Source organism: Grampus griseus, assembly GCF_964374135.1.
Source record: "Grampus griseus genome assembly, chromosome: 10".
Classification (NCBI taxonomy): domain Eukaryota; kingdom Metazoa; phylum Chordata; class Mammalia; order Artiodactyla; family Delphinidae; genus Grampus; species Grampus griseus.
The window spans coordinates 32522464-32543994 of record NC_139004.1 but is presented as its reverse complement, the minus strand read 5'-3'; the positions used below and the strand labels follow the sequence as shown (position 1 = coordinate 32543994).

General features: G+C 47.7%; 1 protein-coding gene across 2 annotated transcripts; it reads left to right on the top strand.

The window, feature by feature from the left end:
• Positions 1 to 483: 483 nt before the first annotated feature.
• TAF8 (TATA-box binding protein associated factor 8) lies at positions 484 to 20751 on the top strand (the record flags this gene model as incomplete). Of its 2 annotated transcripts, none has more annotated exons than XM_082664411.1 (9): positions 484 to 528; positions 1304 to 1460; positions 3796 to 3894; positions 4241 to 4303; positions 5678 to 5802; positions 8085 to 8232; positions 9681 to 9823; positions 16741 to 16880; positions 17640 to 20751. In XM_082664411.1, the coding sequence occupies 9 exons, from the start codon at positions 484 to 486 to the stop codon at positions 17698 to 17700; spliced, it is 981 nt and encodes a 326-aa protein (XP_082520537.1). In that variant the 3' UTR covers positions 17701 to 20751. The 2 variants fall into 2 exon arrangements, with proteins under 2 accessions (XP_082520537.1, XP_082520536.1); XM_082664410.1 differs by having other exon boundaries at positions 17185 to 20751.
• Between the last annotated feature and the right edge of the window lie 780 nt (positions 20752 to 21531).

Genomic DNA, 21531 nt, shown 5'->3' with positions numbered 1-21531 from the left:
GCGTTGGAACACCTGGATTGGGTGGCTGTTGGGATCTAGTTCCAAGTGGGCTGAGGGGCCGCCGGCACAAAACAAGGTTTCCTCAAATTTCCCGCTCAGAAGAATCACCTGGAGGTTTTAAGAATACAGAATCTCAGACCCCTCCCCTAGAGAGTAAATGATGGGGACTCAGCGGGACCCAGGCAGAGGTTGCTATCAGGCACCTTTGGAGTGTTCCAGGGATGTGCTTTTTACGAAAAGCGACTTCATTTCAAAATAGGTGTAAAACCGAGAGCTCATTTTCCTGGCCACTTCCGGGGCTTACTGAACGCACCGCTCACAGAAGGCCAAGTGAGCGGGGTCACCCAACACACCCTCCCGACCCCGCTGGGCCTAGGAAAGCCCAGAGGGGCGCGTGTCGCCCCGCCCCCTAGCCGCTCCTCCCCGCCCGGTGACTACAAGCCCCATCCTGCCCTGCGCTCATGCCCATTACGCCAGAGCAAGATGGCCGACGCGGCGGCCACTGCCGGGGCTGGCAGCTCCGGAACGGTAAGGGCGGGAGGCGCGAGGCCGAAGCCGAGAGAGTCGGGGCATTCTGTAACTTTCCCCTAGCCTGGGCTACAATCTTATACCCAGAAATCCAGCCCCACCATGAGCTCTGAGTGGAGGAGGGTCTTTCAGGTCGTACGTGACCCCCTTCTCGAGACTCGGCGGTTGCCTCCTGAGTTGGTGGACTTGTATACTGATTGGCCCGTTCTCTGTTGGGGTTGGGAGCCCGGAACACCTCCTGATTGGTGCAACGAGGCCGCTTTCGCCTTCTTATTGGCTCGCCAAAGTTGGGCGGGATTCCCGTTTCAAAATACTTCCTACTTGTAGGTCCTCTACTTAGCATCAAGTGTTGTTTGTTGTTTTAATTTTCCTCGTTAGCAAAGTGGTGTGGAGGTGGAAGGAACGAGAGAGAGGTCACTTTTTTTCTGGGAGATGGATATGAGTTCAATCCCATCGTGCGTGTTTCTTCAGCTATATATTCTGATAATCTGCTAAAATAGAAAGTAGAAAACAGCCGTTTTGTTATTGGAATTGTAAGTATTAGGTAGGCAGAAAGGCTGTCTCCGAATTTAGAGCTCCCGGGGTGCTCAGTTATTACTCATTTGGCCAAGAGCTGTAAGTCTAAACATCAGGGACTACCACATCTTATTAAGCACTAATAAATAAGTATTTAGCAAAAGAACCTTTGCTTGCCGTTGGCAGTATGTGAACTCTGTGATTGCATCCTTGTCCTCTGGATGAAAACGTTTTCTCTTTCTGGGCTGCTGATTCACAGAGATCAGGAAGTAAACAGTCCACTAACCCTGCTGATAACTACCATCTGGCCCGAAGGCGAACCCTGCAAGTGGTTGTGAGCTCCCTGCTGACAGAGGCAGGGTTTGAGAGTGCTGAGAAAGCATCTGTGGAAACATTGACAGAGATGCTGCAGAGCTGTAAGTACCAGGAAACAATAGGCCTTCCTCGAGTCAACCAAACATCTGTTCTGTGTCCTGCATTGTGATAGTGTTAGAGAGAATTTAAGAAAAAGAAGAACATTGTTAAGTGACTTACAGGCTTTAGAATCAGATAGACCTGGGTGTAGGTCATCACTCTGCCACCTAATAGCTTGGGTTAACCACTCAACCTCCTGAACCTCAACTGCCTCCTTTGTGAAAAGGAATAATAATTTGTACCTCCTGGAGTTTTGAGTATAAGTGAGATGTATATGTAAAACAGTCAAAGCTGGGAACGTTGTAAGCTCTCGATGACTTGCAGGTGCTGTTATTATTGCTGTTTGTTCTCTATGCTCAAAGAACTTACAGTTTCATTGGAGAGTCAGGATTAATTCCCGTGAAATAGATGCTGCACATTATATAATGAAATGTTATATTATGTGATACAAAGAGTGAGGGTGAATAAGTTTTAGAAAACGGAAAAAAGAAAAAAACACCCTTTTAAAAGGAAGTATCTTGAGGTTTAGGAGCCTGGAACGGTCTCACATAGGCTTGTGCATGTACACTGTATTTCCCTCTTTGGGCCTTTGGAGGGGAGGGGAGGATGGAATGAGGGTTGTGGGTGTTTAAGGTGTTTGAGGGCGGAATCAACCCTATGAATGGAAGTGAGAGAAAGGTTTAGGCAGAGAGAGAAGTTGAGCTGCAGTACAGGCCAAACAAAGAATTGGCCAACTCAGTGGGGTGCTCTGGAGCAACTATTGCCCATCAGAGTATCTGACATCAGTCCCCCAAAGCCCTGCCTTTGTAGTCTGGTCTTGATCAGTCACTAGATGTGGGCTGCCCCAGGAAGGCTGTGATCTGGGTTGAGGTGACGCTCTGCAGCTGATGTTTGGAACTTCAAGATACCAAATGTTTTCCTAAAGCAGCCATCTCAAACCCCATTAGACTCTTAAATATTGAGGACCCCAAGGAATTTTGTATACATGGGTTCTATATATAGAGATTTTTGTCACATTAGAAAATAAAACTGAGAACATTTTAAAACATAAGAATGCACAAGCACACATTCCATTATCCAGCAGAGCCATGATGTCATCATAGGTGACATAGCCTCCGGAAAACTGCATGAGAGAACGAGACTAAAAAAGTCAAAGGATGTCTCATTTTATTATGAAAATGGTTTTGACCTGTGGACCCATCCCAGAAAAAGTCTCTTTTGTATGTAAAATTCACAATTTCAGAATTTTCCTGGAGCTGCCCATCTACCTCTGAAACCCACTCATGGAGCCCAGCTTCATGCTTCCCCTTTCCCCTGAAGGAGTTTAGCATGGCTGAAAAGAGGTTCAGCTTCAGGTAGAAGAAACAAAAACTTGACAACCAGATAATAAGACCTTTTTTTTTTTTGTGGTGGCACAATGTACATATCATAAAATTACCATTTTAATTATTTTTCAGTGTACAATTCAGTAGTGTTAAATATACTCACAATGTTGTACAACCATCAGCATTATCCATTTCCAGAACTTTTTCATCATTCTAAACAGAAACTGTATCCATAAACAGTAACTCCCCATTCCTCGTTCCTCCCAACTCCTGGTAACTCCTAATCAATTTTTTTGTCTCTATGAATTTTTTTTAAAATAAATTTTATTTATTTAGCTGCGTTGGGTCTTTGTTTCTGTGCGAGGGCTTTCTCTAGTTGCAGCAAGCGGGGGCCACTCTTCATCACGGTGCGCGGGGCTCTCACTGTCGTGGCCTCTCCTGTTGCGGAGCACAGGCTCCAGATGCGCAGGCTCAGTAGTTGTGGCTCACGGGCCCAGTTGCTCCGCGGCATGTGGGATCTTCCCAGACCAGGGCTTGAACCCCTGTCCCCTGCATTGGCAGGCAGATTCTCAACCACTGCACCACCAGGGAAGCCCTGAATTTTTTTTTTCTAGATACCTCATATAAGTGGAATCTTAAAATATTTGACTGTCTGGCTTATTTCATTAGCATGATGTTTTCAACGTTTATTCATGTTGTAGCTTGTATCAGAATGTCATTCCTTTTGAAGGCTGAATAATATTCCATTATATGGATAGACCACATTTTATGTTTCCATTCATCTGTGGATGGACACTGGGTTATTTCTACCTTTTGTCTACTGTGAATAGTGCTGCTATGAACATGGATGCACAAGTAGTGCTGCTATGAACATCATGCACTCTGTTTGAGTCCCTGTTTTCCCTTCACTTGGGTGGATATCTAGGAGTGGAATTGCTGGCTCATATGGCAATTCTGTGTTTAACTGTTTGGGAACTGAGAGTAAGACTTTCTGCCTTTGATCCTTTCCTAGACATTTCAGAAATTGGGAGGAGTGCCAAGTCTTACTGTGAGCACACAGCCAGGACGCAGCCCACACTGTCAGATATTGTGGTCACACTTGTCGAGATGGGTGAGTACACCTCCAGTTTCCGTTTCTTCAGTGCAGCTGAGTTGGAGGCATGAGAGAGAGAGGGAGAGGAGTCCCCAGGAGGCAGCCCCCTCTGCTGAGCGTTCTTAAATCCCCTCATGAGTCTCCTGGTTTGCTTTTAGCTTGAGAGAGTTATCAAAAGAGGGTTCCTCTGAACCCCTTTAAGAGGCCTCCTAACTCCCTCTTTGGGGATTCTGCTGGAGCTTCTTTTGAGTGTCAGCAAAGCTCTTGTGTTGGGAATTTAAACTATTTCACCACAGTATTACTTCCCGTTCCATGTTCAGTATCCAGTGGTCTGGGCAGTGATTTTTGTTCTCCTGTTTCTTAGGTTTCAATGTGGACACTCTCCCTGCTTATGCAAAGCGGTCTCAGAGGATGGTCATCACTGCCCGTAAGTGACTCTGAACTGAGGTACTCAGGAGTGCTCAGTTAATGCTGGTGGAGTGAATTGGTTGACTAGGGCAGGGATTGGTGCGTAGCTACTGCCTCGTTGCAGGCTCCCTTCCATTATTTGGGGCTTACCTACCATGGAACCGTTGTTTGGGCTAGTCAGATTAGGATGTGAAGTTCAGTCACCAGAAAGGTAAACCAGCTCGATGCTACTTGAAAAATGTGAGAATGCTTGTTCTTCCTTAGATCCAGGGTCAGTAAACTATGGCCTATAGGCCTAACGTGGTCCACCTCCTGTTTTGTAAATAAACTTTTGTTGGTACACAGCCATGTTTACTTATTATCTATGGTTGTTTTCATGCAATAATGGCAGAGTTAAGTAGTTGTGACAGGCTGCACAGCTTGCAAAACCTAAAATATTTATCTCCTGTCCCTTTATACAAAAAGTCTGATGATCTCTGCCTTAGATGCACTGAGTGCCATAAACTGAGTTGATTGGAGTAACTAGTTTGGGTTTGCAGGACCTCGGGAGAATTCACTAGATTTTTTTTTTCCATCACCCCTTTCAGGCTGGCATCTTTTCTTTTTTGGCTGTGTTGGGTCTTTGTTACTGTGCGCGGGCTTTCTCTAGTTGCGGCGAGCGGGGGCTGCTCTTCGTTGTGTTGCACGGGCTTCTCATTGCGGTGGCTTCTCTTGCTGCGGAGCACGGGTTCTACGCGCGCGCGGGCTTCAATAGTTGCAGCACGACACAGGCTCAGTCGTGGCTCGCGGGCTCTAGAGCGCAGGCTCAGTAGTTGTGGTGCCCGGGCTTAGTTGCTCCGCGGCATGTGGGATCTTCCCGGACCAGGGATAGAACCTGCATCCCCTGCATTGGCAGGTGGATTCTTAACCACTGCACCACCAGGGAAGCCCAGCTGACATCGTTTTAAGATGCTCCTCTCAAAGTGGCAGTGAAAGGTGCCATTTTCAACCCCTCTTGCTCTCGTTGGCCCTCGCTTAACTTACCCTGGCTCCATGTCTGTCTTTGTTACCTGGGTTCTTGAAAGTAGTTAGCAGCCCACCTAACTTCCTTAGGTCCTCAGCCTGCTCTTTATGTAGTTAGCTTGTCTCTGCCCCGCACTCCCCACCCTAAGAGGCATGCAGTCAGGATTGTTGTAGATGGGAATGTCACCCCAGGTCATGCCGTGCCGGGCGTTGTTGGGGGGCGGAGGTACCTTTTCAGGTCCTCAGGCCATTAGAGGCCTTTTATTGGTAGAATTACAAAGTGCCTGTCGCATAGAACATTGAGGTCCAGGATTTACTTTGAGAAAAGGAGGGTGTGGGTAGAGATGCGAGGCCTTGGGTGGAAGAGTAACCGCCGGTGACTCTGTTGCAGCTCCAGTGACCAATCAGCCGGTGACCCCCAAGGCCCTCACTGCAGGACAGAACCGGCCCCACCCGCCACACATCCCCAGCCATTTTCCTGAGTTCCCCGACCCCCACACCTACATCAAAACTCCGGTGAGTGACAAGGCCACCCTGGGGGCTGTGACTGACGCAAAAGCAGACTCCATTTTCCTGGCTGTCAGGCTGGAGTCCAGAAGTTTGTTGGTCACAGGGTAGTTCAGAACTCACAATGTCGTTCCTCACTGGAAAACAGTTTGGCAAAGGAGAATTATCTTCTCCAGTTTGCTGGCGAAAATATAGTTAATAAATGAACTGAAAGTGGCACCGTTTCGCCTGTCCCACAGAGGAACCTAGCCACGTAGAGAAGAGACACATTCCACAAAATGCTGGTAGTAATTCATGGTGGGATTATAGGTAACTGTTGTTTTGTGTGTGCTTTTCTGGGTTTCCCAAATTTTCCATAATAGCTAAGAGTTATTTTTGAAATCAGGGAAAGAGTTACTTAAAACATACTTGGGGGAATTCCCTGGCAGTCCAGTGGTTAGGACTCCGTGCTTTCACTGCTGAGGGCCTGGGTTCAATCCCTGGTCTGGGAACTAAGATCCCACAAGCTGCATGGTGTGGCCCCCCCAAAAAAAAACAAAAAATAAAACTTGTAATATGAAATGGAACTTATCATAACTGTGAGCTCTGGGTCTGTGTGGGACAAGTCTAGTTGTCCTCCTTAGTTCAGATGTCCTCTGAACATGTCCTCCGTGTTCCAATTTGCCTTCTAGCGATTTCACCTTCCTTTGGGAAGGTACAGTGTGCATAGGAGTCCCCAGAGGCTCTTCTACTCGCTTCCTGTGTCCCCGCCTCCACACTGCGTCCCGGTGCAAATATGGCCACGATGCAGGGTTGGGGCAAGTCCTCCAGGAGATTTTTCCACACCTCAGGATACGGGGCAAAGGAGCAGGTGGTCAGCCATCATTGCAGCGCAGCCATGCTCTTGACCAGGATTTCCTGTATTAGTGTCCTAGGGCTGCTGTAAAGTGCCACACACTCGGTGCCTTAGAGCAACAGAAGTGTATTATCTTGTAGTTCCAGAGGCTGGAAGTCCAAAATCAAGGTGTCGGCAGGCTCCCTGTGAAACCTTCGCCCAGCCTCAGGTGGTTTCTAGGCAGTTCGTGGCGCCCCTTGGCCTGTAGATGCGTCACTCCAGTCTTCCTCTTCACACGGCCCTCTCTCTGTATCTCCGTCTTCACGTGGCCATTTCTTATAAGGACACCAGTCATATCGGATTCTTACCACCCTACTCATATGACCTCATGTTAACTGATTACATTTTGCAATGACCCTATTTCCAAATGAGATCATATTCTGGGGTCCTGGGGGTTAGGCCTTCCACACGTCTTTTTTTTAGGGGGCTATAATTCAACCCACAGCAGTCTCTAACTCTTTTGTAGCATATGTCTGTCAGTACAGTATTAAGCACATGCTTCAGTATTTGTTTGCTCATTTACGTGAATGTTATAATGTAACACAGTACTAAAACAATGTACGTTGAAAGATCATCTGACCCTTATTAAAGGTTCAGGAAACTGGTGCTCCTTTTTAGTGGCAGCCACGTTATAGCCTCAGCTTTTGTATTTTTTGAAATCTTGGTTTAATACCTGGTGGAATATGAAGCAGGAGGTCTGGTGCTAAGTTCAGTTTATTTTGATACTTTAACAGTTCTCATAGTTGAAAAAGGTACAGTACAAAGATAGGTGGGATCTTAGGCTGCCCTTAATAAATCATAAAACTAATTTTTTTCATTCTCATCTACCAATTATTTGAAGACTTATGTTAAAATTTCCCTATTAAATTTCCAACTTTTTAAATGTCAAACGGTTATCTTAAAAATAATTGTAAGATCTTGCATTTTAATGTTTTTAACCAGCGTGTTCAGAATCCTGTTAAATTCTTCATCTTGGGAAGACTTTAAACATGTCAGAAAGTTCTGTTGTCATGTTACACTGAGGGCCCCTGGGTGGTCCCCGGCAGGGCTTCCCTGGCAGGGCTTCCCCGGCAGGTGTGTGGGGCTGAGAATTGCCACTCTCCCTTCAGGATGTGTCTCTTATGCCTGAGTCCAGCTGTTGCTGGAGGTAAATGAAGGCCCAGGATCACGTAAATGTAAATGTTTGTATATTTCTTAACTTTTAAGATTCAAAGTAAATCTTTTAAGATTCAAAGTAAATGTTAATCATAGTTATATTGTTTCTTTCTGCCCTTCCTCTGCCCTTGGGGATCTCTGCTCTCAGTGACGGTAGGGGTCATTTAAAGGGTGGGAGGACAGAGCAACAGCAAGGCAGGAACCCGAGGAGGGCAGTGTAGTCATTGGTATTTCTCTAGTGTCTTTGCTGTTCTCCCTTTAGACGTACCGTGAGCCTGTGTCGGACTACCAGGTCCTGCGGGAGAAGGCCGCGTCCCAGAGACGAGACGTGGAGCGGGCACTCACCCGTTTTATGGCCAAGACCGGCGAGACCCAGAGTCTTTTCAAAGATGACGTCAGCACGTTTCCCTGTGAGTGTCTCCACTCTGTGGACCCTGGCTTGTCCTTTGAGATCATCGCCCCATCTTCCCTCTCTCTCAGTGTCATTGGAAAAAACGAATAAGCTTTGTCCTTGTCTTGTGGAACTTGTTCTTCATTTCTGGCTCCTTTTTCTAGGTCTTAAGGGCCTGTCCCTAACTGATGACTCCAAAACAGTAATGGCCTCTGTTGGGATTGGGCACTTGAAGTGCATTGAGTTGAGGTTACCTCGAGGGTGACTGAGCCCCAGGCATCAGAGAGGCTCATTTAGCAGAAGGGGCAGCCCTGGTGGTAGAAGGACCCTGGTGGCAGGGGGCAGGACAGTTAAAGAACCTCTGCCAGACTTTGCCTTCACTACGTCCTCTCACAGGACTCACCATATAATTTCTCATCTCAGCACTATCGTTTCACTGTGTGACCAAGTGTCTTCCTCTCCTCAGGCCTCAGGGGAGTGAGGGAGATTGGTTTAGATGATTCATTCAGTCAGCAAGCTCCTGTTGGATTCTCGCTGTGTGCCTTGGCCCGGAACCACAGCGGCTAAGTTATTAAGTCCAGACACTGTGCTACTCACCTTCCCTACGTTATCTCATGAACTCCTCGAGTGAGCCTCTGAGTTAGGAACTGTTACTTCCACCATTCCAGGAGCCAAGGCTTAGAGAGAAGAGAAATGAAGTAATTTGCCCAAGGTCACACGGAGAGTAGATAGCATTCAAACCTAGCTCTTTCTGTCTGTAGAACTCCACATCTGAGCCATGTTAAAAATAACCTTAGAGTGTCTCCTGATAATGACATTCTACCATGGAAGTATGCACAGAGACTTTCTTTTTATTTATTTATTTACTTACTTATTTATTTATTTACTTGCTTACTTTTATTTATTTATTTATTTAATGATTTCGCCTACTCAGCCTCTGTGCTTTTTGGAGGAATTGGGTCACTCGTGTACCTGAAGCGCCCGCTAGCTCAGTGGATATACTTCCACGCAGAGAGTTCTCAAGTCTGCTGTCGGGACCTGAGTCCTTCAGGTTGAAGGGATCCACATCCCTGCTCTAATAATGAGGCTGGGGGTTAACTGACCTTGGGTATAAGATCACTAAGCTGATGCTTTGCTAGGATTCAGCCCCAGTTCTCTCTGATTTTAGTGGTACTTGGTAAAAGTAGGCTGTGCAGTCATATTGCCCGAGTTCAAATCCCACTCCACCACTTCCGGTGTGCTTGAGGAGGTCATGTAACCTCTCCGGGCCTCAGGTTCCCCATCTGTAAAATGGGGTTGGTAATTGTACTTACTTAATAGGGTGGAGGCGAGAATTAAAGATAACACGTAAAGCCTGTAGGACACTGCCTGGCCTGTGCTAAGCGCTCGAGCGTGTTAGCCATCACTGTCATTCGCTGCTGCTCGCTGATCTGTCACAAGGCTCTCGGCCTCTCTTCCACCCCCCAGTGATTGCTGCCAGGCCTTTCACCATCCCCTACCTGACCGCTCTTCTTCCGTCTGAGCTGGAGATGCAACAAATGGAGGAGACGGATTCCTCGGAGCAGGACGAGCAGACAGACACAGAGAACCTCCCTCTTCACATCAACACGGTGGGTCCTGCCTTCTGCCCGCTTCAGCACGCCCCCCGCCGTAGCCCGTGCTGCTCTCTGCCTATCACCCTGCAGATTGGACAGGACCTACCTCAGGTCTCTGGCCCCATGTTAGGGACTTGCATGATGGGCCTGTGGTAATCCAATTGCGGCACGATCTCTAGCTCGAGGGATAAGTCTGTGTCCTGGGGATCCATTCATTCATTCAACAAATATTGAATGAGCACCTGCCAGAGTCAGGCAGGTGCCAGGTGCTAGGGAATTAGCAGGAGGCAAGATAGACAAAATGTCCTTCCCTAAAGGAGCTAAGGAAAAGTGAGAAATTAGGAGATGGGAGTAGGTACAGGCCTGGGGGATGTGGTATTAGATTGGGTGACTGAGAAGGTGACAGGTGAGTAAAGACCTGAAGGGAACAAGGCTCGCACGTATCTGGGAGTAGAGCGTTCCCCACAGAGGGAACAGCAGATGCGAAGGCCCTGAGGTGGGTGCTGTTGTGCTGAGGAATGGCAAGACCATCAGGGTGGCCAGTGTGGCATGAGCAGAATGGGGGGAGGAGAGCAGGGGACAAGGTCAGAGAGCTCCTGGGGAAGTCAGGTCTTAACGGTACCTAAGCACTTGGGCTTCTTGTCAGTATGATGGGAGCCCCTGGACATACTGAGCAGAGGAGGGTCTCGGGATCGGTGAGGTTGCTGGGTCGAGGGTGGACTACAGAGGGTGAGGGCAGAAGCAGACCGGTCGGGAGGCTGGTGCAAGAAGCTGAGAGATGGTGGTAGAGGTGAAGACACAGGTAGATTATTTGGTCAGATTCTAGATTATTTTCGGAACAGAAGCGACTGATGGAGTGGTTGTGAGAGAAAGAGAGTCAAAGATAAATGCAAGGGTTTTTTCCTGAACAACAGGCAAGATGGAAGTTCCCTCAGCCAAGACAGGCGAGACGGTTGGGTAGAACAGGTGTAGGGGGGAAGCCAGGAGCAGAGGTTTACAAGAGGTAAGATTGAGATGCTTATTAGACATACGGGTGGTGGGGTCAGGTAGGAAGGTGGATAGGCGCATTGGAGTTCAAGGAGATTTTGGGCTCAGGAGATGCAAACCTGGGAGTCCTTGGCGTGTAGATAGTGTTTAAACCACGAGACCAGGTGAGTGCCTAGGGGGCGAGTGAGGATAAAATAGAGAAGAGGTTCCAGGACTGAGCCCTGGGGCTCTGCGCTGTTCAGAGGGTGAGGAGATGAGGAACCGGCCAAGAAGACAGAGAAGGCACAGCGGGAAAGGTGGTGGAACCGGGGAGGGGGTGTATGTGTGGGGGCTGCAGCGTCCCGGAGGCCAAGGGAAGAAAGTGTTTCAGGGAGAAGAGGGTGATCAGCTGTGTCTGAAGCTGCAGTTAGTTCCAGTCATCTGAGGACTGAGATGTTGCCCATTAGATTTGGCAACGGGCATGCAGTTTGTGACCTTGACAATGGCAATTTCAGGAAGAATGAGAGCAAGTGAATTCAAAGAGAAAGAGAAGAGAGGAACTGGAGTCGGTGAGTGTGGACTTGTGTTGTCCGTTACAGTGGCCAGTAGCCACATGTGGCTATTTAAGTCTAAATTGATGTAAATTAAATAAAACAAAAAAATTCAGTTCCTTGGTCACACCAGCCACATTTCAGTGGCCACCTGTGGCTCGTGCCTACCCACTGGGCAGCACAGATATGAACAGTTAAATCATCACAGAAAGTTCCATTAATGTAGACCATGGTTTCAAGGAATTTTGCTGCGAAGGGAAGGAGAGAAAATGGAGCGGTAACTAAAGGGGAAGAATTAAGGAGGTCAGAGAGGTGTTTTGTTTTTTATCTTTATTTTTAAATTTTATGTATTGATTTTTTTAGCCGCACCTTGCAGCTTGGGGGATCTTAGTTCCCCAACCAGGCATCAAACGTGGACCCCCCACGGTGGAAACGTGGAGTCCTCACCACCGGACTGCCAGGGATGTCCCTTATTTGTTTTTTAAAATAAAAGAAATAACAGGATGTTTGTATGCTGATGAAAGTGATCTGGTAAAGTTGATGCAGGAGAGAAAGAAACATTTTGGAATGATGATCTTTGGTGAGGGAGAGGGCATGGGATTTAGTGCCCAAAAGGAGGGGTTAGCCTTATTGTGGACATTTCAGAGCCAGGATAGGAGATAAAATGTGTGGGCACAGAGCCAAAGGTCGGCGGGGAGGTGTGCTCGTTGAAACTGGTGGGTGTTCTTTTCTGGTTACGCTGTATTGTACTCGGCAAGTAAGGGGATAAGACCCACTCTTGTTCATGCATCAGGGGAGAAAGTGCCAAGTAGAGTCACAGACCTGCTGAAGCTCTGATGCCTTTAAAGCTTCCAGGACCCTAAGAGTCAGGTTACCACGTTCATCCATCCTTTAAGGTTGGCCCTGGCTTTTAAGCAAGGGATGGCTCAGTGATTGTAGCTGGACTGAGGGTTCCTCGTGTTCTCTGAGGTGTGAGGCCCCAGGATGCAGGTGCAGAGTGCCAGTGCTGACTCTAGTATTTGCTGAAGGTCTCCCGTGCCTGAACACACATTTCTTTAATGTTGAATTATTCTTTTCAGAATTAGGGCTGGGAGCCCACGGCTCTACATAGAGCAGAGGAGCTTTGTTATTCTACACTTCTGTTTTGGACTCAGTTAATTTGGTCTGAGATATGGTGATTGTGGCACGGACTAAGATGAGGTTCACCTTATGAGAAGGCGGAGTCTTCTAAACAAACATCACTGTCCCTTTATAAGTACAAAGCAGCTAAAGGGCTTGCAGATGTGTTATCTAAAACTCCGGGTAATGTAATGACATAGGTGAGGTCATGGCGGTGAGTGAACTGAGGCTGAAAGGATGCCAGGAACTGCCTGAGGCCAAGCCAGACAGGAAGAGTAGAAAGATCTGAGCCTCAGAGTCAGACTGGCCTGGCCTCAGATCCAGACCAGGGTACTTTCCAGCTCATGACCCAGCATCTGAGTCTGTTTCCTCACAAATGCAAATAGGAGTAGGAACACCTACCTCAAGGGGAAGTGAGGAGCCTGAGATAAAATGAGCTCATCCGTATCAGGTGCCTGGCACATGGCCGCTCATGGTACCCACTGCCCCCCTCCCCCTGCCCCTGCTGTATGACCACATGCTCTTCTGTACAAAATAAATAAATAAAAAGACTTCAAGAGAAGGATTCCAGCAACAATTTATGACAGTCAGTTGGGCTTGTTATTTCGTTGGACTGGCAAATACAATCATATGTTTAAGACTCAGAATGTACGAAAAGATGTATGGTGACAGTCTTTCACCTGTCCTTGTTCCCTGTCATCCATTTTCCCTCCTACAAAGCAACCAGTGTCACCAGTCTCTTGTGAATCCTTCTAGAGATGTTTTTTAATTGTTATTTTAAGCACAAACAGTTCTTTCCCCTTGCTTGCTTTCTTTGTGGCGATATCTCGGTGGTCGTTGCACGCTGTATGTGAGGAGCTGCTTCATCCCTCCGCATAGCTTCCTCCTGTTGCATTGTGTGGACTTAGTGAGCCAGTCCCCTGTGGATGTTTACGTTGTTTTCTGTCATTAGCATTTACAGACATTGTTCCCGGAAGTTCAATAACTGGTGTTTTAAATTGTTCTTTTATCTATCAAGGTCACAGCTGTCAAGGACTGTTGCTAGGTAGTTACTTTGTTTAACTTGGTTCTGGTTACTCCATCTAGGAACATGAAGGGGCTATTCATTTTGTTTATTTATTTATTTATTTATTGGCCACACTGCGCAGCACGTGGGATCTTAGTTCCCTGACCAAGGATCAAACCTGCGCCCCCAGCAGTGGAAGCGTGGAGTCTTAACCACTGGACCGCCAGGGAAGTCCCAGGGCTATTCATTTTAAATTGGCGTATCAGAGGATTCTTTTCTCATACATTTCAACGAGCTGCCTTCTGCAGGCAATCCCAGTGTCTCAACTTTTACTCTTTTCTGAACAATGTACCATTCATGTCCTCAGCAAGTATTTGTTCAGTACCTGGTAAGTGCCAGATACTGTTCTGAGTGCTTGGGACACATCAGTGACCAGAACAAAGACAACAGCTGCATCTCGGGAGCCCGTGTGCTGGCAGTGGGGGAATGACCATAGACATAATACATAAATGCATCACTATATAGTATGTAAAAGATGAAAGTGCTACGGGGGGAAAACTGAGTAGGGGAGGATCCAGGGTAAAGGGTGGAGGTTTCAGTTTTAAATAGGGTGCTCAGGGTACACATCACAGAGAAGGTGACGTCTGAGCAGAGTCTTGAAGGAGGTGAGGGAGTGAGCCATGTGGATATCTGGGGAAGAGTGCCCTGGAAAGGGAACAGCCAGTGCAAAGGCCCTGGGGAATAGCACAAAGGAGAGTAGAGGTGTGACTGAGGAAGGTGGGGCCGGGGGAGGGGAGGGAGAGGTTAGATCAGGCGAGGCCTTGTGAGCAGTTTTAAGAACTGTCTTTTCATTGGATGAAGTGGGAGTCCTGGGAGGGTGTGGAGCAGAGGAGAGGCAGGTCTGAACTTCTCCAAGGAGCACTGGCTGCGCTGGTGAGAATGGGACAGGCAGAGGAGGGACTGTGGCGGGAAGCCAGTTAGGAGGCTGTTGTCCATCCGGGTAAGAGACACTGGTAGGTACTACCATGGGGGTCGCGGAAGAGATAGTGGAAGTGGTCAGATTCTGCCTGTATTTGGAAGATAAGGCCAAGAAGTTTTCCCAACAGATTGGCTGTGGGATGCCAGAGAAAGAAAGCAAGCAGGAGTGACTGCAGAGTTTTGGGCTTGGACAGCTGGGAGGACAGGACGGGAAGACAGTGGGAGAAGCTGTTTGTGCTCGTGGTTTAGTTTTAGGCACGTTGAATTTGAGATGCCTGCTTGCCCGCCACGTGAAGATGGCGGGTGGTTGAGCGACAGTGGCCGTGCAGGCCTGGAGGTCAAGGGAGATGTGAGGGCTGGGGAGGTTCAAGTGGGGGATGCTGCCGTGGAAGTGGTGGTAGAAGCTGTGAGGCTGGATGCAGTCACCCAGGGCGCATGGGGTGCATGAGGGGCGTGCATGAGGAGCGTGCCCTGAGTATGGCCTTTCCCGGCCCAGGTCGCTCCCGACAGACCTTTCTACTCCCACCTTTTTTTTACAAATCTCAGTCGTTTTAGTACTTTACTTCTTTTGTCTACTCCTCCTGTCCCTCCCCATCTCAAGGCTCCCTGTCCCCAAAGACAGCAAAGAAAGTGGCATTTCCAGAAGCTCTCCTTGGGCATAGAGAAGCCTGTTGTCCCATGACTCGTGCCCCAAGTCCTGGCCTCATGAGGCATAGCGAGCTGAGTGGGAGGAGCCTCCAGCAGTGATCCCAGGGCACCCCTGACTGGGTCCCCTCCACCCTAATCATCTCAGGAAGCACTTAAGGCACAGTTGAACTTCCAGTAACTTTGAAGGTTGGACGTTTCCTGTAGAGAGATGAGAGGAGGGAGGTAGGGGTGAGCTACTAAATCGAGCTGTTAAGAACTTCAGAAAGGTCAGAGCCTGGTATCCAAGGCAGGTCTGGGTGTGGTCAGACGTTGTGTCCGGCACCTAGTCTGGCACGAGCCAGCCAGGCTGATCTTGGGGTACTCGCTTTCAAGAGAGCCTCCAGGACGTCCACAGTGACTCTGGTGCCACCGGACTGGGTGTTGGAGAGGGAAGGCACAGGGGCCCTGGATGAACTGGGTCTCTGGGGAGAACAGGGCTGATGGGCAGTGAGAGGGCACGCAGCCGAACCTCAAAGTCATTGCTTTCTTCAGTCTCGTTGAGCCCAGACTGGCGCCGCCGTCCTAGGCCAGTGGTCCCTATGGGAGAACCTTCCATCTGTCCACTGTCCCGCTGTCTTCTGACAGCATAATCTCCTGGTTGAGGTCAAGTCCTCTTTTGCCTCAAGTTACAGAACGGGAATCCCAGTGACAGAACCACTGGTCTGTCACCAGGGGGCGCAGCCCAACCAGCTGCTTCTGGTCCCTTATAGCCCCTTGGGCCTGAGCTGCTTCGTGTGATTTTTATCCCCTTCGCCTGCAGCTTCTGCTCATTTTAAAGAACTTGGGAAATAGAAGAGAGTGTAAAAAAGGAAAGGAGAATCAATCACCCATATTTCCAGAAGCCGTTTGTAAAACTTCAACATGTTACGGTTTTCTATGTCTACATCCCATTGTGATTTTTAAAAACTCTTTAACTGAGATCATATTGAATATATTCAAACTTACAAGCTTTTCTCCAAAATCACTTTCCTCAAAAAACGCACAGCAGAAGGCCTGATCCCGGCGCTGCGGGTGGAGATTGGGGATGATGTTCCTGTGTGGGTGCCCGCACGTGCTGCTTTGCCCTCGTGGGAGCTCGCAGGGCTTGAGCAGTTTCTGGCCTCTGCTGGGATATGATCATTTGTACCATGTTGCAAGTACCAGATATTTGAGAATTTGCGGGAAAACCAATTATGATTTACGTGAGTTTTGGTCCGGGGGTGCCCTGTGCACATGATTTGTTTCAGTCCTGTACCTCTCAGTCCTGCAGGGCATCGGGAGGCACTTCTCTTTTTCTTTGACTCCGCACAGGCTGGGCTTCCTCCCTGAAGCGTCTAAATTGTAGCCCCTGACTCTGCCCCTCCCAGTTCTCTGTTCCTTGTAAGTCCTGTCCCTGCCTCTGAAGAGGTTCAGGGTCTGGTGTTCTGTGCTCCACTGTGTCAAAGCTGGTGCTCTCGCCTTCCTCTGATAGCAGCCGCTGCCTGGCCTCCTTTCGTCTGGGGCAGAGAGAGGCACATTAGCCAAAAGGTGGTGCTTGGGCTTTTAATTTCTCAACGAAAGGGATGCTAACAGTAGTTCTTACCGTGGGCATGATCTCTTTCCTTATGCCATTTGGTATTTTGCTTTATTTCGGCTTTTGCTCAAAGGATGATTCTGGAGCCGAGAAGGAGAACACCTCTGTCCTGCAGCAGAACGCTTCCTTGTCGGGGAGCCGGAACGGGGAGGAGAACATCATCGATAACCCCTATCTGCGGCCTGTGAAGAAACCCAAGATCCGCAGGAAGAAGTGAGTTGGAGGCCAGGGTGCAGAGAGGCCTCCCTGGCCAACCGCGGTGGCCTTCTCTGCTCCTTGGCAGAAAAGAGAGGCTCACCGGTGGTTCTGAACCTTGGGGAGAGCTACTCTGGTGAGAGGGGAATGTTTTCCCCTTTCCTCTCCGTCCTCATCTCCCGCATGTACCTTTTGTTGCATGGAGGTTGAGTATCCTGCAGCCCAGGGACCAACCCTCACAGCCCAGCAGTTGTTCCCCCGCAAGAAGGAGAGCAGCTGGGGCCCCCACCAGGCGGGCTGCATGGATTCCTCTTCTTTCTAGGTCCCTCTCATGAGCTGAGAAGGAAGCCTGCTTTGTAGAGAGACGCGGATGCCACCCTCCTGGGGGAGTTAAAGCCACTTGAGAGAAGAAGAGGGTGGCCGCCTCGGGGACAAGCCGAGGCTCTAGGGTGTGACCGGGCATGATTTTAATAGCAAACTCTCTATTAAGATTACCTGTTTTCACTGGATGTTTGGGTTGACGAAGGTACGATGGTAACAATGAGGCTTTTTAAATCAGCCGGGCCATACCGTGGGGCACAGGAGCAGCCAGTGACTTCGTTTATAGTCATGGAACTTGATTCCTTGAAACCTGGGAGACCAGGGAAGGTGGCAGGAAAGAAAGGTCTCTTTGCCTGCTTTGCTCACTGCCGGAAAGACTTTGCTTAGTTTGTATTTCAGGATATCTTGACCCCTTTTATTGACTGACAGTTTGTGGCGCCTATTTTATCATCCTAGAACCTCCTTCCTTCTCACCTCACCTGGGCTCCACGTGCCCTGTAGGGCTGATCGAAGGTGACTTTCCCTCCTTTAACATGTTGGAAACAGGAGGCCCACCCGTCGCAGCCTCAGTCTGGGGCCGGCAGGAGTCAGGAGGCATAAGCAGATGCGTGTGGAGTAGAATGAAAGGCAGTACTGACTCTCATCAGCATCTGATGAAAGCTCCCTGAAGCAGGGCAGCACCCTCTCCTGAGGGGTTTATCATTTACTGTCCCTCTGTGGACCACATGCTTGGGAACAACCAAGTTCTGCCCCATCCTGGGAAAAGAGATTTTCTTTGACAAGAGCCTACATCAGTGGATATATTACGCTGTGATTTGATGGAGGAATCACTGGTTTTATGCAGTAGGAAAAGGATTTGCTGGGGGGTGGGAGGTGGCGGGAATGAGATTTTGAAGGCCGGGCTTAGCCTCATGTTCTGAAAGCTGAGAAACCTGTTCGGTCTGCTGGAAGTTGGCATGGATGGAAGGCCACGTGCCCACCTTATGGCAGAAGTGGGCCAAGAAGAGCCTGCAGGTCTGAATCTGTCCAGCCTCTTTGCCTCTTTATCCTTGATGTGCCCTACAAACCAAAAAAGAAAGATGCTGGGCAAGCTGGTACCTTTTGACTGTTCTCCAAAGGAAGAGGTTTTAAAACCAATTTGGAGGAAGAGAAATGCCAGTGACACCTGGAGGTTAACACAGGGTAAAGGAGGAGAATCCTGGGTTAGTGTCCTAAGGTCCATACTGAGCTCTTCTGATACTCAGCTTCCACAGTCATCTCTTAACCTTCCGTCCTCTTGGTGAATTTGAAAACTCGAAAATCCTGGTGACTTGACAGCAGGCTCCATGCTCCTCTGGCCTCACTGTTCTCTCAGCATTTCATCCCACTGGCTGGAAGGAAAGTGCTGCTCGTCAGCACCTGAAGAGAGGATACTGAGTGAGAAAATCGGATTCCCCAGCTCTGCGCCAAATGAGAGTTTTTCCGGTTTGTAGTGACCTGAAACTCCTCCCGTTGAAAGTAGTCAGATCGGGCCTCTTCTGACCCCCTCTGAGCTTGTCAGTTGGCTCTTGGTGATTCTTGGCCTGTTGAGTTTAAATATAGCTCCAGGTTTGAGCCATGGCACGTGCAGGGCTGAAACTTTCCCGGCTTGCTGTTCTCACCCGCTCCCGGGAGCAGTCATCCCAGCAATTCCTCTGCTACTGTCCCAAACAAGCACCTGTTGAGTGCTGTAACACTAAGGGATGAGGTGGGATTTGGAAAAGAATTTCCCTTTCTGCTGTTGAGATTTCAGAGGCCTTGCTGCTGTAATTCAGTTCTGCGTGAGACACTGGGAGATGGTCGGACAACCTGAAACATTGACCTGACTATCGTGTAAAAACTGTGCATAATCCTCAATGGATATTTATAAGTTTTTATTTTTTATAACTTTGGGGGAATCGTGGAGGGAAAAAGTAGTCAACAGAACCAGATTAAGCATGTGATTTATGAGCTCTTAATAAAAGGTCATAATAAAAACTTTGTAAATGAAACAGAATTATAAGCTTTGAACTTAATTTGTATGCAAATGTTATAGCAGTGAGTAAAGCTGTATACCAATAAGTAAGGCTTAGCCCTTATGTTGGACAGAGTACCCTTTTCAACTGTCTAAAACTTTTATTTGGGAAGTCTGCAAACACAAAACTAGGGAGGAAAGTATATATACTTTCCCTATGTATTCTTCACCCAACTTCAACACCTATCAACATCTTTTCTGTTTCATCTATTTCTTCTACTTTTTTCTTTTATTTTTTATTCCTAGAGTATATTTTAAAACAAATCTAAGAGCTATGTCATGTAATCTGTAAATATGTTGTTATGCATCTGATAGACATTTTAAAGTTTTTTTTGAGGTAATTATAGATTGAGGATGTTGCCCAAAAAAAAAATGTTCAGGAAGGTCCCATGTACCCTTCACCCAGTTCCTTCATTGGTAGCATCTTGAATAACTGTAGTATAATACCAAAGCCAGGAAAACGACATTGGTACAATCCACAGGGCTTATTCAGATTCCACCATTTCGTGTATGTGTGTGTGTGTGTGTGTGTGTGTGTGTGTGTAGCTCTATGCAATTTTGTCATGTGTAGATTCACAATCAAGGTATAGAACATTGTGAGGGGGAGGGATAAATTGGGAGATTGAGACATATACACACTATACTATATATAAAATAGGTAACTAATTAAGGCCTACTGTATATAGCATAGGGAAGTCTACTCAATATGCTGTAATGACCTATATGGGAAAAGAATCTTGAAAAGAGTGGATATATGTATATGTATAACTGATTCATTTTACAGCAGAAACTAACACAACATTGTAGGGACTTCCCTGGTGATCCAGTGGTTAAGAATCCGCCTTCCAATGCAGGGGATGCGGGTTTGATCCCTGGTCGGGAAACTAGGATCACACACGCTGCAGGGCAACTAAGCACGCGTGCCACAACTACTGAGCTCACATGCCTCAACAAGAGAGCCTGCGTGCCGCAAACTACAGAGCCCATGCACCCTGGAGCCTGCACGCCACAACTAGAGAGAAGCCTGCACACCACAATGAAGAGCCCGCACCACAATGAAAGATCCCATGTGCTGCAACTAAGACCCGACGCAGTCAAAAAAATAAAGAAAATAAATATTTTTATAAAAGAACAATGTAGCAGATAAACTTATTTAAAAAAAACTAACAACATTGTAACTATACTCCAATAAAAATGAAAATATATATAGAACATTTCCATAACCACAAGGTTCCTTCATGCTGTCTACTTATAACCACATCCACCTCTCACCTCTTCCCCATCCCTACCCCCTGGCAGCCACTGCTCTGTTCTCCATCTCTATAATTTTATTTAAAAAATATTATATAAATGGAATCAAAGTTTGTGACCTTTTGAAGTTGGCTTTTTTCACTTAGCGTAAGCGAGTGAGAGCCATCCAGGTGGTTGTGTGTGTCAGTAGTTCCTTTCTTTTTATTGCTGAGTAGTATCCCAAGTATGGATGTACCATGTCTGTTTAACCATTCACACAAGGAGGGACATCTAGGCTGTTTCCAGTTTGGGGCTATTACGAATAAAGCAGCTATAGACATCTGTGTATAGGTTTTTATGTAAACATAAGTTTTCATTTCTCTGGAATAAATGCCCAAGAATGCAACTGCTGGGTCCTGTGGTAACTGTATGTTTCATTTTAAAAACTGAAACTCTTTTCCAGAGTGGCCGTACCAGTTTGCGTTCCTGCTAGCAGTGTACGAGTGAGCCAGTTTCTCCACATCTTCGCCAACATTTGGTGTTACCTTTTTTTTATTTTTTAATTTTAGCCATGCTGATAGGTGTGCGGCAATACTCATTGTGATCTTAATTTGCGTTTCCCTAATGGCTAGATGTTAAACATCTTTTTTTCTTGGCTGTGTTGGGTTTTTGTTGCCACACGCGGGCTTTCTCTAATTGCGGCGAGCGGGGGCTACTCTTCCCTGAGGTGCGTGGGCTTCTCATTGTAGTGGCTTCTCATTGCGGTGGCTTCTCGTTGTGGAGCATGGGCCCTAGAGCACACAGGCTTCAGTAGTTGCGGTACGCAGGCTCAGTAGTTGTGGCGCACAGGCTTAGTTGCTCTGCAGTATGTGGGATCTTCCTCAGCCAGGGATCAAACCCATGTCCCTTGCACTGGCAGGCAGATTCTTAACCACTGCACCACCAGTGAAGTCCCTAGATGTTGAACTTCTTTTCATGTGCTTTTTTGCTGTCTGTGTATCCTCTTTGGTTAATTATCCATTTAAATCTTTTGTCCATTTTCTAACTGGCTTGCTTCTTTGTTTTTAGATTTCTTTATATATTCTG